Source organism: Lampetra planeri, chromosome 42 (assembly GCF_965212315.1).
Source record: "Lampetra planeri chromosome 42, kcLamPlan1.2.h2, whole genome shotgun sequence".
Lineage (NCBI taxonomy): Eukaryota > Metazoa > Chordata > Hyperoartia > Petromyzontiformes > Petromyzontidae > Lampetra > Lampetra planeri.
Window position 1 is genome coordinate 2,073,274 of NC_136148.1, and position 16,725 is coordinate 2,089,998.

The following is a 16,725-nucleotide window of genomic DNA, read 5'->3' on the forward strand; positions in this document are numbered from 1 at the left end:
GAAGCATTGTCGGGAATGTGTAATGTAATGTGTGGATTATATTAACTTCTTCACATGTGCTGATATGATTTCAAGAGCGCATTCCCTGAGAGTTCCAATCAGCACAGTGCCCATGTCTGTGGCCATTCTGAGACTCGCCAGCACCGAGAAAATTGATTTCACGCTCTGCGAAATATTCCATCGATTCACCTTTTCATTTCCCAATATCAAAATCATGCACAGTAGCATTATCGATGCCGGCTTCCAGTCTCAAGTTATTCACGTGACATCTGTGACCTCTGAACCCACCCCTCGTGACCCCCGCCTCTGGGTCGTGACCCTGGGTTGTGGGACAGCTGATGCGGAGTAGTGCAGATGCAGTTTAATTAACCGAATGATTGTCTTTAGTTGCCAATGGAAGGTCAAGGGGCCTGCACTGCATCCTCATTATACCGCACATCATGTGGCCCCTACCACAGCCATATAAAACGACTATGTTTTGATCATGGTACCCCTTATTGGTTACAGAGTAGGTATTTGTAACCCTATTTCATTGCATGCAAAATTTGTAAGAAAAAAATGGCCGCAACAAACCTGGTAAAGCTGCGTAACATTTAAAGAAAAATATTGTAAGAAAAAAGGGTTACGTTTTTTATTTTTTGGACCAAATGGTATGGGTGCAGCCCTGCAAGTGCTTCCACACACTAATGGCTGCATAAGTGCCTCCACGAGAGGGCGCTATAGAGAGCCTCTTCAACAAATTGTATTTGGCCTTCTCTTCCACCCTGTAAGAAGTAGGAGCACCCATGCAAATAACTGCTTTAAGGTGTAATTTTGATGCAACAAATGCATTAGGAAATAATGAATTTGGACGACATTAATGAGAAATGTTGCAATACCAAAGCAACGTATAATTGGACATTACATTTGTAGCTCTACAAAGTTAACTGTTTTGAGTTAAGCAGATAAATCTCGCTCAAGATTAAGAAGCCCGCGATTAACTTTCAGACGACAATAGTTTTAAAGATGTTCATCTTGCAGTAGGCTGCAGCCTAGTTAAGCAATTAAGGAAGTCTGTAAGCCACTCTTACCACTGCTGACACTTACTGAAATAGAATGCTATCCACCACACATAGCTGTTGTTGTTGTTGTTGTGTAATGGTTACCACACTGGACTCGAAATCTCGAGGTTGCCGGTTCAATTTCATCACCTGGTGCGGCCGGTTGCAACAATGAGCACGTTTTGGGCCTCTTCCCCCCACAGCCTCTGTTCACCAAATGATGTTCATGGGTTCACCACAGTTAAGGCATGCAGTGCGGGGGCTAAAGTGTGAGCACTTCTATCTTGTCCAGAACACCTGGGTCAGCGTGGTCGAGTAGACCAGATATCCTCTGGAGTTCCCACTCATTCAATGCCCTTTCTGCTAGCGGTGGCACAAATGAAGCAATCGCAGAGCCTTTTATAATATCTTTATAAAATACATAAACATGATATCTTTCAGGTTGAGTAGAAAACAACGCTCTTACTTAACCAATTGCATCTGTTGAATGCAAGAAAAGGTCATATTTTGTCATTATCGCCTTCTAATTTAACTTAATTAGTTTTATTTTATTCAGATTGGTACTTGGAGAGGCATGGCGATCTAAAGGTCAATTGGCTCTTTGATGCAATTAAACATGAATGTCGACGCGGTGGTTCCAGCGTTTCTTGACGCCCGCCGGTTTTTCGTGGCGCGAACTTGTCGGGCCCTCGCTATTGGTGCCCTTTGAACTGCTCGAGATCGCTATACCCTCTTTTTTGTTTTTTTAACCCGGGTCAAATAGAGCTTAATGAATACTGACACTTTTTTTTAAGGCTGCAATGAATAATTAAAATGTACTTGGAATTTATCCATTATTTGATATGGTTTTCCCTGCCCCAGGCCTCCATGAGTGCACGCAATAGCCGCCCCACAACACAAAACAGCCCGAGACGCATTTCTAATTGCCCCACCCATTCACCTTTTGTTTTTATTTGATTCAGTCGTGCTGATCTAAAACACGGTGAACTGATTAAAGAAAAACAAAAACTCTAGCCCCACCAAGCATGCCTCTTTCCAAACGCTAATTTGATCTTGCCCATACCTTGATTTGAGAACTGCATGTTTTTTCTCGTGTGTGTGTTTAGTAGTCGTCAGGGGGGGAAGGGGTGGAACTACATCCCCTAAAATCGTTTCTCATTTGAGCTCAACTGAACCCCAATCATAGATCTCCTCTATACCAAACTGTGGACTCTGCTGCTGCCTGGCATGTCTGGGCCGGAGGTGTGGGACCTTGGTTATCCACGCATGCACGCACGGTGTTGGAGGATACAGAGGTCCTGCAGTTGTGTTATTTTATTTCTCTTGTCTCCCTCTGCATGAGAGATTTCCTCCATCACCACCCCGTCCGTCCACACTCCAGCTCTGTGGGGGATGTCACAGTCCCAGCACTCTCCCCTAATTTTTTCTTTCTTTCCCAAGCTCACTATCAGGATAAGATAGTTGAAGGTATGTTTCGTGCTAATGCTTCCTTACTGGTTGTCCCTGTTTTTTATTTGATTTCTTTACCTTTCTCCCTTGCAGACAAAACAAAATCCTATAGGATGTCATGTTATATTCAATAAACACAAATGTTCTGAGTTAAAATCCCTGTTGGGGGATTGGCTAAGACCATGATCTCCCTGAGGGCGTCAATACAATGAGTGCGATTATGAGAGGTAGTTGCCCTGTAGAGATGCTGGTTCCTGCCATTTAAATTCGGAATCTTGACCAATGCCTCGAGACCAGCAGTGGGAAATTAGCGATGCCCTTACACACGTGTGTGCATGTGGACATGTAATGCCCTGGTCTTTTATTCTTTGTACAATTTGCAGTTGCATTAAAAGTGGAGATTTTAAAGAGAGTCCATGCAGCCTGACAGGGATTTTAAATGTTGAGCAAAGCCTCTAAATTTTCTGTTATTGCGTTTCGATATCCTATAGGATTATTTAAAGGGATTGTGCCTCTAAATCTAAAAAGCATGTGCATGTGTGACATGCTTGCCAGCGATGCTAACCCATCTGAGGAATGATTCATTTCCATTCATTCACCTCCATACGATGATGTTCAGGGTAATGCCACACATACATATAAGACAAAGACCCCCCTATAGCCTTAACAGACTTTTGGGGCAAGTGCTGTTAGCGAGCACCTATGAAGGCCGGCACGGTATACGAGGGAGTGGGTGGCCAACACCACTCCCGGCCGCCTTTGTCTCCCAGTGGCAATGTTTACACATCGCACCAGGTACTTATTTGAGGCAGAGTTGACCTAGTGGAGGCCCAGGACCTGTTCAAATAATCGTCACTGGTGATGGCCGTGAGTGGGAATCGAACCCGGGTCGCCAGGTTCGTAGTGCAGCGCGCTAACTGCTACACTACTACTCCCCACACACAGACATATACACACACACACAGCACACGGTAGTTTCATCTCCCATTTGCAAAATAACTATGCACACCTGCTGTTTAATGCTTTCGCAAACATTCACTTCTCATGGTCACGGGTACATTTTTAATTTTGCGATAAGTGAATGTGTCGTGGGATGATTTTTTTATCCGGTGATATTTTTAGTCACAGCATCAAAATATGCAAAGTCGCCGTGGTTTGTGCCTGTCTTGAGGGTTGAAGTGTTGCATATTCCTCTTGTGTCAACAAATGACTCAAAATAGCAGTGTGAATAAATATACCTAAAGTCATGTGGAATGTAGCAACTCTCTGCACCACTCATCCCGGCGGGACAAACGTATAGCCTCATAATTCCATGTAATCACTTAATCAAAATCGTAAACTCAAAAAGCGAGTCTTCTATTATTATTATAATAAAAAAAAATTGCCCCCAAACACAACTTTGCACTCACAATCGGTGAAACATTTAAACCATGACAATTTGTTTAATATTTACAGCGAACTCAAAAGCAGTGAAACGTTTTGTAGCTGAGGTAAAATTGTATTAAGTTGATTCACTGCATCGCGCGCTTTCAAGTGCGCTTCTGCGACCGTCTGGAACGCTCTTCCTTCCAATATTAGGAAGCCACTGGGGCTGTGCATTTTAAAATCTAAATTGAACACTAATTTCTTCAGAACTGCTTTTTGCTTTTAGTTCGTTCACCTTCTCCCCGCACCTCCGATTAGCACGGTTGGCCACATGCGGTACGAAAGAAGATCAACATGCATAGACGATACATTCATTCATTATATATTGGGCTGATATTTCGCGCGTGCTCTCTCTGCTGGCCATTTCACCCCCAAACTGTGCACCTCGTGCTTCTGAGGCTCAGCATTCGCTGTGACGCAAGCTGTGTAACAGAGATAAGCGCGTGCCACATTCAGTGATCGTGACTTTTCGGGCTGCTAATTGGGTCAGAAATTTGTAATGTATTTTACTGGTGGCTTGCTATTCAATTTCGCTTTTTTTTCATAATTTGAAAGGGTTCAACTGTTGCAATTTGTTGATTTTTTTAACTCCACTGCATGTGTGGTGTTCTTTAGGATTAAAGTTCAAATAATTTCAAAATGTAATTAACCTGATTATAATATTTTAAAAAACGCTCTCAATTTTATATTCATATTCTTTGGGTCTTTTGGTAAAGTCACGTAGATAGGTTCAAAGAAAATAACAAAAAATAACAAAAAACTATGACGTTTCGATCGCAACACAAGCGATGGTCATCAGGAAGCAAAAATTTTACTTCAAAAAATTATTGGCACAAATTGAAATGCATTACCGGTAGTGAAAAAAAAAGTTAGATTTTGCGACACATTTACTCAATAATTTACCAGATGTGACCTACGCTTACAATGCAATGCTATTTCAAGGATGAATTTTAAGCGCCCGGGTTCTGCTTCCTAACTCGGAGATGCACATTAGATACAGCATATTCACTTAAATGATTTATGGAATAACCTATTAAAAAGGTGGCTCAGTTGTTGGCTTAATGTCGCATTTTTGGCAGTACAGCTAAAAAAAAACACAAACGTGGGAAGATGGGAAATGTCACGTTTTTTGTGGCGGAGCGAATCGTAGATTTGGTGTTGTCACTGTAATCGGACGTCAAGATGTGTGGCACCTCATCCGACCTGCTCCGGAGCCCATCTTCGGTGGAGAAATTAAGGAGCCTTTGATCTTGGGAGCCTCCACTAAGATGTTCCATGCACAGTCCACTGCAAGTGGCATTGGGAGCATTACACCAGAGGTGCACCTCCTTTCAGCTGGATCACCTCCGAGCTCCTTTCCCTATATGTCCTTCCAGGCTCCCTGCAGGTTCAAGCCCAATACAATCCCTCGTGACGGAGGCCGAACCGTGGTTATCCGAGCAACAGGAATGTGGAATTGTCAACCATCTATTCTTGGAACCTAGTGTCGTCCAACATATGACGACTCACGTACACATCCGTACAAATAACAAAATAGATAAACAGAGAATACGTCTCCTTCATATATATCTCTGTCTCACAAAAAAACAAAGCATTCAGCAGCACTGGACAATTTTTCATTATTTATTTAGCGCGTGCATTTGCGCAAAGCCAGCCAGCGGCTTTACTGTTTGCTGAACAAAGCGGTGTTCTCAGACCGCCGCTAAGCTTTGGTTAGCGGGACAGAGTCCTCGATGATGTGGCCTATCATCTGCCACTAGCCACGGCTACACCACAGGTTCTCTCTGAACTCGGGCACTCCCCAGAGGGACGTGGGGCCAATGGGTAGTGTGTGAACAACCCAAAAAAGATTTTTGTTTACGTAGCGAGACGAATCCGTGAAGGAGACATTTTCGTCTCCTTATCTCGCTTGTTATGTTTGTACACAGTATGCATGTGCACATAGGAAATATTGACAGAGTATCTCCGTACAGTGGAGGGTATATATCGAGATTAAACATGTAAAAGATAGACAGCGAACAGAGTAGGAACTTGAATGCGGCGAGCAGAATGTGCTGTACGTTCAGGTTGCCATGCTTAACAGCTGTCGATCGCAACCTATCCTCGTGAAATACTTCCCTATATTACCGGGGTATCTATAAATTGATTATTTTGGACGTTTGAATGTCTGCTCCATGTATGGTAAAATTTATTCTGTACAAGGCCTGGGCATTGCTTGCCCTAGTGGTGAAGTGCGGGCTTTATAGTTTATTTAGTTTCAGTTTATTTTGTTGGGAGAGAACAGGATAGAGTCCCATTTGCAAGAGTTGACTTGGGTCAGCGAAATGACATACAGGGACAGGAAAACCTAAACACAGCAAAGGAAAATAAAGCAAAATCGGAGCAGAATGGCCGCCATGTTACAGGATAAATACATTTTTAAAATCTCTGCGCAAATATACATTTCAACTTTAAATAAAAGAAACATTTCCCAAAAAACATAATCTGGCTCGGTCAACTGAATTCAAATATCCGCAGAAATACCGTATTCTCCGGAGTATAAGATGCTCCTTGAATTAGATGCACCACAAACGTGGACCCAGTGTCAGTAAAGTTGTACAAACCAGGTCACCCAACACCGACCTGATTATAAAACACATTGCCAGATTTGTTTTTTAAATACAAACGGGCGAAAATTGTGCCTTATAATCGGGAAAATTTTCTTACGAACTCAGAGAAAACATTACACGCACTTAAAGTCGTCGCTGGCCATGTGTCTCAGTGGTCGAGCCAGTATCTCACAATCGGCAGGTTGTTATTTAAAACTCTGGTTGGAGGTATATAAACTTAGCACCACTCCCTGGGGAAGTCAACAGTGGTTGACCCTATGACAAGACTCGCACCCGTCATAGTAACGTGGAATTTCTAGCACTAGCTCAGGGCGTGAAAAGAGTTGGATGAGCAAACGCCCCGATGCTCATGTGAGCAGGACATCACATCGTGTGTCCGTGTCGTTCCTCGCAGAGGGCTGCCCTGGGATGTGCAACGGCAATGGCCGCTGTGCACTGGAGGCATCGGCCTGGCACTGCCTGTGCGAGTTTGGCTGGCGCGGAGCAGGCTGCGACGTCTCCATGGAAACCGCTTGCGAGGATGGCAAGGACAATGACGGAGGTGAGATTGAGCACAGCGTGGGGTCATTTACCACTGTCTGTTGCGGCGAGTACGCGTCTGATGAAATGTCAATCATTTTATTATTAATATTAAAGAACGTGTGTGGGTGGGTGCTATTTAAAGGTGCATTTTCTCTGATGCTTTGCCATTTAAACAAATACAGCACTAAATGTACACCGATGTAGATGTACAAAAAAACTAAATTCATAATTATCATCGTCATCAGCCATGATCCATCTACTTCGGGACGAAGGCCTCCCAAATGTGTCGCCAACTGATTTAAGTGCTCCATCTCCTCGCTGGACATGTTCTTGGAAACGTTTCATTCCTTGCTTGGCTGCCACTCCGTCACAATTCTTGACTATCGGCCATCATCCCCTCGTTTTAGCCACATGTCCTATCCAAGCCCACTTACTTTGCTAAACAGCTCTGAGTTGTGTATCTAATTATGTATTTAACCTCATTATGTTATCCAATATTTATCCACGTCTTCCTTCTTAACGTAACACAAACTGAATTGGATAGCGACATTTTTTTCCGTCACGTTAACGGTTGTGTCCTTTCGATTTAAAGCTTTCGTGACTGCAGGGATTCATCTTCTTGGTTCTTTCGGTAAAGTCACGTAGAAGGGAAGTAATAAAATAATAAAAACAAAACATAGTAAAGAATTACATGATAATGTGGTATTTTTTATTATTTTTTTATTATGCTTTATTTTTATTACTTTATTACTTCCCTTTTACGTGACTTTACCGAAAGAACCAAGAAGGTTGGGTCCTTGTCGACGGTTTTAGTTGCTTCTCTGTTGATTCTGCACACCACACGCTGTGGCCATCATAGTTTTGATGATTCGCACGGGGCTTTCGTGTGTGCCCGTCACTTACCAAACAACTGGGTGATGGTCCTCACCCAGTTGCCAGCTTCACTGGGGTACAGCACAGCACTCTACCTGTCGCAGTTAAAAACAAAAACATTCATATATAGGTATAGTCAGTCCGCAGTCATCCATGCTAATGATGTTAGTGAGGGTATGTCTGGAAGAAAAAAAGAAAAAATCTGCTAAAATTGTGCGGGGATGAAAATGTAGGATGTGTGTGCATCTGTGTTTATTGTTTTTTAAGTGACGCATTTGCGTCACTGCGTCGCTGACCCCCAGCGAGTAAGGAGCAACCAAGCTCGCAGAGAGCCTGCGGAAAATTAGAATTAAAACATTAAACGTATAAGGTGAGAAAGTAAAAATAAAAGTTTTTGCCACCATGCCTTCACTCGTGGGAAGAATGATTAAGTTGGTTTACTGTTTGGATATAATATGTGGAGGGAAAAGGGCTTATTGAAAAATTTGCGATTGGGGGAAAAAATCACAGCCAAAGAAATATCACAGAAAGGATTGTACAAATATAGAAAGGGCCGAGTCGTGTAAGATGGACAAATGTAAAGTAAAAGTGACCAGACTGTTTTGGGCAAACGTGCCAACTCTATCATCGATGCTGCTACAAAGTCCTGCTCCAATAAAAAATATAGGCTCCAAATTAGTCCGTACTTTGTTATTACATCTTTGCAGAACATGCTGCTTTATTTAACTTGACCCTTTTTGGTAGATATCACACTTTTAAGATGGTCCTTTTTTGAGCTTGGCTGTTTTTTACGTATTTCATCTATCTTTTCCTCATTCTTAAATATATGCCAACATCAGATCTATAGTGTTACATAAATTAAGTGCATTAAAGCAATCCCCCATCATTTTTTTCAGAGGCATATTTTTTTCAACACTGGAGCATTAATTTTCGAACCCCATTAGCGTATTCCATTTAAAATGTATGGATATTTTTTTCCCGTTCATTTCGCAGAAAAAAAAATCTGCATTAACATTTCTTGCAAATGTAACGATGCTTTACATATAGGTCCGCGAGGCCGACTTCATGTAATTTGTCTAAAATCCTTGGGAAAAAATAATAACCACAGGATATTCGCAATCAACTCCAATAATTAGTTATTTTCATTTTGTGCATTTTAAATCGCGTACGAATTTCGCATAATTCATGCGTATTTTAATAACATTATAGCTTACTCTCACTTTTAATTGTCTCGGAATATGAAAACCATCATTAACATAAAATTAGGCCCCCAGGTTTAGAACATGACATATTTTGTATTTTTGTTCATGAATATATTTTTCCCCCATTCTACTTTTACAGTGTTAAGGGGCATCTGAGTTTCCAAATGTACTACAGCCAAAATACTGCACCACAACAAACAAGGCATGGGCTAAAGTTATCTGTGGCAAAGGCTAATTGAAACTGGTTTGTGCTCTGCTGGTTGTAGACCGATCTCACACACACACATCGGTCTCACGGTCTTGGATGAGTTGCTTAAGAATTGTTAGACCGCGAAGCCAACCAAACAAAACCTGTCAACAAAGTTGGACTCGTGGTTCAACCATTGTCGTAAACTTGCACGGAATTCACTTTTAAAATAAAACAAGGGTGGAACGTGTTCACGTTTATGTGTCCAAATTCAATAAATGTTTTAGAGATGAGGTCATGGCCCTGGAAAATGCGAGCTTTATGTAATACCAGTAGCATTCACTGGAACACAATTAGAGGGTAATGTAGTTTCTAGGAGCACAGCACAATAGAGTTTAGTGAACTTGAGCTTCTGCTGATATCGCATTAAAATATCTTTTTAAGTCCTCTGCTTATGAGGATCTGTGATATACGTGTGATAAGAGCTTTCTCATTGTTCACACTGAGTAACGTCCTTCCGTACTGCAACGTTACACCAACGTGTACACAATCGCATGGGATTGGCGATGCCCTAAGAGCTTACTTGGTGCTCACTTAACGTCACTGTGGCTTTATCTGTGCTCCTTTTTATCATCGCGCACGTGCTTGTGCCATTTTTTTGGAACGTAACCATAGTCGGTTTCAATGCCAGCCCCGGCGTACGTTCATGCATTTTTTAAAAGCCCGCCAGCACGGGATGTAGTTGACTTCAAATGCTGGCTTTTGTGGGGATTTTTAGAAACTAGAAACTTCCAAAATAGAAACTTCCAAAATTAGTATTTTTTTTTGCTATTGCATTCGTAGCTGGATATTATCAAATTTACTTACGATCGCCTCGCTGCCAAAGTGAGTTTCACGAGACGGTTGTGTGCTTGGTTTCTCTCAATATCTTTGCGACTATAAAGCAAACGTGCGTGGGCACCGTTTACCGTACGGCACTTTTAATCACGGTACGTTTATTTAGCCGCTATATTTTTGGGGGAAAGTAAAACAAACAAAGGCAGTTCGTCAACATTTGTTTCTTGCACGGCTCTCTTTGCGCTAACGACATCACCAATTCTATGATGGCCCGTCATTTCAAATAAAATAAAGCCTCGTGTAGTTTTTTCCATCCAATAATTAAATAAACATAGACTGTGTATAAGAAATGTTTTATAAACAGCACCCTATATCTACACCCAGAAATAGAATATGGCTTAGTGGTTGCCGTATTGGCTTTGCAGACGCGATTTATATCCAGAAACTTCTGTTTCAGCGAGCAAAACTCTGGAACGGTTTCGACCTTCTGCATCTCACCAGCAGAAATCAGCCTCGTTAAACAAATAATAACAATATATCCATGAGGCCCCAAACCAACACAATAATAGGTTTATGTATTGCAAAAGATGTAAATATAACTGACAGAGAAACCCGGTAATCTGCAACGGAAAATAGGAGGCATATGTCATTTTCATACTCTGTGCTTGGAGCACTGAAAGTAATCTGCTTTTTTATGAAGAAATAAAATCCGAAGATAATATAACGTGAGGTTTTTATATGTATATATTTTTTAATATCTGATTTAAAGAACATTCTCGTGAAAGTTTTGCATTGATAGGCGCATACATTGAAAAGTTAGAGCAATTTTAAATGAACCGTGCCCTTTTTCGATTTAAAGCTTTCGTGACTGCAGGGATTCATCTTCTTGGTTCTTTCGGTAAAGTCACGTAGAAGGGAAGTAACAAAATAATAAAAATTAAACATAATAAAATAATTCTCACGACGTTTCGGCCACAAAGCAAGCAGCCGTCCTCAGGTGAAGACCAGGTCTGTCGGGGAGACGCTTGCGTTGTGGCCAAAACGTCGTGAGAATTATTTTATTATGTTTTATTTTATTATTTTATTATTTCCATTCTACGTGACTTTACCGAAAGAACCAAGAAGATGAACCGTGCCCTGTTTTCTGTATTTGTTCCTCCCACCTCTATCTATGACTGCATCGCCATCTCTGGCTGTCTTCAGAACGTCTTCTGCCATTTCATTTCCAATCAACGTTCACTTCTTACAAATGGTAAAATCCCGTGTAGCCAGTTACCCAGCTAGTTTCACTGGCAATGGCCCGTAGCAGCCACTAACAGCACAGAGTTACTGTTGAGGTGGGGAGGGAGCCCAGCCAACAGCCATCCAGGAAATTTGAGGCGTAAAATATTTTGATAGTAGTAGGATACAAGAAAACTAACAACAGATAGATACTTGTAAAACTGAATTAAGCTTTATTGCAAAAGTATTCAACTGCCCGACAAGTGCCAACTAACCAAAGGCTTCTTGAATTGGATGTATTTTCAACGTGAGGTTTCGGCAAATCTAAGCTGTCAGGTTGATAAATGGTGTACGGGAGTGCATTTCAAATGTGCACTGCGCAAGGGAGTTTTGTCCAGAATTGTGTCCAATCACTCAATATTTACAGCATATTCATGATGTTTTTCTCATGCATGCCTGTTATTTGTAAAGACTGTACATTTCTCAAAATGCACCCCACCCCCCTCTCTTTAAAGCATATTTATACATGCATTCAACGTGATCAAACATGCTCGCACTGTATAAACACGACCATTTCCTTGACAAATGCGGGAATTTGCAAAGTAAAACAAATGTCCTTTTTTTCCCTACGCATTACACATGCGGCGTGACACCTTCACGAGTGTTCCCAGTGCCTCTGGCCTCCTGGTGTTGATTTTTGCCCCCTTGAGGGGGGAGGGGGAGAGGTTGAGTGGATGGTTGCGTGGAGCTGTTCAGGATGGAGAGTTTCCACCTGTCCTAGTTTTCTCAGGATCATCTTCTTTTTTGAGGTAGCTGTCCGCGGAAATCTGTGAGTCTTCCCTGGACGTTATAATTCCCGTTTTTTTTGTGATTTACACGCATGCGCAGTTCTCCTCGCTTCTGCTGTTTGCGAGATAGTTCTCTTGTTCCCGTAGAACATCGCTGGCTTTTTTTTGTACCTCAGAGGTGGCAACCATCGCAGGGCAGAGGGGCAGTACAATCTGGACTGGAACGCATTCCACGCTTGTCCCCCGGTGCTCGCGTAACAATCTCCCGCGACGTAGGGTTGACGGTTGGACTCGACAGCCGGTGGACGTGACTTGACACGCGCGCACAAGGGCATCCCCAGACAACATCAGCGGTGCCGGCGCACGACCCAACGCACGTGGCCTTGTGGCCGAACGACCGTGAGGAAGGGAGAGTGCTTGGGGTAGGTGAGGCGTGAAGCAAGAGACACAGAGGCAAAACGCAGCTGGAAATCTGTACCCCGGACGGCGATTGAAGGTGTCGATCGGAATGAAAGTGATTAAATAAAGGGTTATGATTGGTTTTACCCTTTCTGGCAATAGGACAGGTGTTAAGATGTTAAACCACCGAACAGAAATCTTTTGCAAGGAATCCTGTCTGCATTAACCACACGTACTAGTGGTGAACATGCATACTAAACACATGCTCTGAGGACGACCGCTTGTGTTGCGATCGAAACGTCGTGATATATTACTTAAATTTTTCTACCTAGGTGACTTTACCGAAAGAACCAAAGAGTATGCTCTGATAATATACGCGTTGTTTTTTTTAACTGAAAGGTCTCATATTAAAGGGGTGGGATGGTGGCAAGTTGGAGTGGTTTTTTTAATTTGAAAAGCATCATAGCAATGTGCCTGAAGAATCAAATGTTTAATCAGTGAGTGCTCCCTGCTTTTGGCATGTGGCTCAGAAGCACGGTCAAGAACAAAAACAGAACAACAAAAAAATGGAACAAAATGTGCGCAAACAAAGTGTGGACAGAGACGCATGCTTGGGATCGCACTGAGAAGATAGAAAGAGGAACCCGTGGATTCGATCATTTTACGCAGGTCTAGAAACACAATTCGAACCGTGAAGAAAAGTAAATGTGCTTGTGCAAAACGCGTCACAGCTAGCAGCGGAACGATGGCCCTACGATCAATAAAAATAAACACAGCGGCGGCAAAGAAAGGAACGCGTCCGGGAGGCCATCGACCAAGGAGATGGAGCGATGAAGTCAGTTCGTGTGCAAGGTGCTGGGCGTCGTGACGGCTTCAAGCCGGCAGTGGATTGCCCGTGGCTCACGGTGATGATGGTGCGGGCGCGCTTGGCCTCTGGCTGGGACAGCCGCAGCCTCCCCACCCACGACCTTTGGCCAAGAGGCTCGTGCTCCCAACGTATCTCCGGACGAATCGCCCGTAGCGGCCGCTGCTGCCCCCCCCCCCCACGTGATGGGAAGTGTTTTGGCAGCTTTTGCCGTCTCATGTTGACACCAATTTTGGAAAAGTAAACAAACAAAAATTACGCAGTTTAACACGTAGGCTTTCGCGACCAATATTATTCACAATAGTTAATGATGACGTCACCCTGCTGCTGCTCTATATAAGAACGGGAGACAGAGCAGAGCCTCACCATTCTGGCGAATTGCCCGATGATGCTGGATGCAATTACCAGCGAAACGTCGTACTCAAATTGTAAATGTTGTGGTTTCACGCTTCAACACACCGGTGGGCTAAAGCAGTGAACTATTTGTCTTTTGTCAACGTGACACTTTTTTACTGATTGGCCGTGTCGGGTGGTGGAGGGTTACGACACATTTATAAATAACGCGATCTAAACCCAAAAACGTTGATTATGAAAAATAATTACGCAACAATCGGCCAGACCTTTAACTCCAAAGAGCAATTAAAGCCCTCAGTGGTGGGTTAATTGTAGCCCAAAACCTAAGATGATCATTTAATTTAAATAGTTTTTGAGGGATAAGTAAAGCAATTATGTTGGTGGTTTATTTGTCTGATGAAGAAAATGTCGGGCATTGCAGCCGTCCATGCTGCGCAGTTATGTTACCTAAGGACTGTAATAATAAGTCATAAAAAATATATATTATCAGAGTTATAAGGCAAATTAAGAGGCAAAACTCCGTACTGTGGATGTGCATCTCCCAATAAAATAAAGGTGCCGAATGATCAACGATTACCTGCACATTAAGTTTGAAGAAAACGATGATATAGGCGACGTCACGCCAGAATAACAAATTTAGCCAATTGCTTTTAAACCATTGAATACAGAATTTTAATACAAAGAGAAAGATCTCCGTGTAGCCCTTAGAAGACTGTTGAGACAAGAAGTGGTGTTGGTGAGCATCTATGAAGGCCGACATGGCACACGAGGGGCTGGGTGGCCAAAACCACACCTGGTCGACTTTGTCACCCGAGTGACGGTGTTTACACACTGCACCAGGTACTAATTTAAGGCTGAGTCGGCCTAGGGGATGCCCAGGACCAAGTTTAAATGTTCAGCACTGTTATTGGTCATTGAACTTGGGTCGCCAGGTTCGTAGAGCAGTGACCAACTGCTGCTGCACAGACAGGCAGCTATGTATAGTTTGACCTTTAATCAGGAATACTGACATGATGTAATACTTAGCACACTGGACTTGCGATGCAGGAGGTCGCCAGTTTTATCTCAAAGTGTGGAGACAACGGTGCCATTTTCTTTCATCCCCCCACCACTGTCCACCCAACAGTTTAAATGGGCACAGCACTGTTAGTCGATCAGCAGGCTCACTTGTGGTCCGGTGAAGTGGGAGTTCCCGCCTACTCTTCCAGAACATCTGGCCAGTGTGGAAGAGTAGGCCAAAGTACAATCAAGACAGAGCTCACACCACCAGCAGTGTGCGTGAGCGTGCAGTTGCAGGCCTGCACTTTTACCGTTTTAACTTTTTAGTGTCTAGTTTTGTTAACGGTGGCACTTAAGCAGGTCATAGCAGTGCAGTTTGTACCATGCGCATGTTCGTGCTTGAGTCCATGGGAAGCTCATGGAGGTAATTTGGTGGTTGAAAACGCATGGCTGGTGCAAAAAATAACATTAATAATACAAAGAAACGTGGGCCAATTTTGGCCTATCTTTAATAAATATTACAGCAGGAATCAAACTAACAGCAAGTCTGAGTTTGTCATCTGTAATAAGGACTTTTGTTTATTTGTTTATCCCGAAGACTTCTCTGACTTTCGTTCGTTTACTGCACATTATTTTTCGATGCAAATAATGAAATAGGAAAGCGTTTAAAAGTGCAGTTTTTGTTCCATATTTTAGCTTTGTTGTAAAGCAATGCTTAGTGTAATGTCTTTTTCATATAGTAGAGATATATTGAGTTTGACCTTGGAGCAGCAAACCTACCCTTTGTAAATTGTGAATATCTGAGGTTGGAGTCGTGACATTTTCATACGAACCCCGGCATTTTTTTTTTCCCAGAATGATATAAACCTTAGAATTGAATACATAAAAAAATAAATGATTAAAGTTACATTTCAACCTTCTCAATAACTTTGACGCTTGCTTCTAAAAAGAGTTGAAAATGTAATTACCGTGACCAATTATCCAATGTAAGAAACAAATTATTACAATTAAAGTTTAAATTGCTCGTAAATTTGCGATTCCTGGCATTGCAATTACCTCGAGCCTCGTGCATTTTGCGAATGTTCTGTGACATCTTTGACGGAATTTTTATCTTTTCGGTGAACATAAACGTGAAGTATATCTCGGCCTACGCCAAAGTGCCACCGCGCAGGAACCCATTGCGCCCGCGTGTTTAAAATCGGTTTAAATGTGCATCGTTTGCCTCTCGCCTCTTTAAAAGTACACCCACTTTTTCCATTTTACAGCAACACTTTAGCTAAATGGTGAGATGAGAAGTACTTATTGGGCCCTGAAAAGCGACACCGAGCCCAAAGACTCTTTTTTTTTACGGCAGGGTCCTGCATGGGGACGTTTTTTCAACACCCAAGTAGCCTGGTTTGTTTTAGTTATGGTTCAGTGGCAGTTCAGGTTATTTTTAAGTACCCTGTGAGCTAAGAATTTCTTAAGTATTAAGTCCGGGTTTTATCAATAAAAACCAGACTGTTTCCGGGACAGACGTGACACATCAGAGAAAATAAATGAATACATTTAAAAAGGTAAGAAATTATATAATTTCAAATGTAAAGTGTATCTTTAAAAATTTCTGAGCTAAGTAAGGAATCAAAAAAGGGCAAAGTTAGGCATAAAAAGTGCCAGTGGGAAATAACCCACACAGAACAGGAGGGATACCAAACACAAATCAACATAGAAAGGCACCACATTCAGGAATCCAATTCAGGCGCTTAGTTTGTGTGAGGCACACATTTAACCACGGGCGCCTCCCTGCCCCCCGAATGGCAAAACTACACGTCGTGCTATTCCATTCGAAGTCCGTGCCAACCTTCGATGACATGTCACGGGTTTGGATACAACAAGCGGAATGCGTCGGGGGGATGTTACGCTGCCACAACGTGGAGCATCAATAAAACCTTCGCTTAAAATTGACGCATCGATTG

General features: G+C 42.5%; 1 protein-coding gene across 4 annotated transcripts in view; it reads left to right on the top strand.

Annotated features, from left to right (window-relative positions):
- LOC144732291 (teneurin-3-like) overlaps positions 1–16,725 on the top strand; it is a 417,468-nt gene that overhangs the window by 345,613 nt on the left and 55,130 nt on the right. For all 4 annotated transcript variants that reach the window (XM_078613736.1, XM_078613738.1, XM_078613737.1 and 1 more), the window contains one exon: positions 6,918–7,064. In XM_078613736.1, the coding sequence (XP_078469862.1) occupies positions 6,918–7,064 (147 nt within the window). The remainder of the gene's footprint in view (positions 1–6,917; positions 7,065–16,725) is intronic.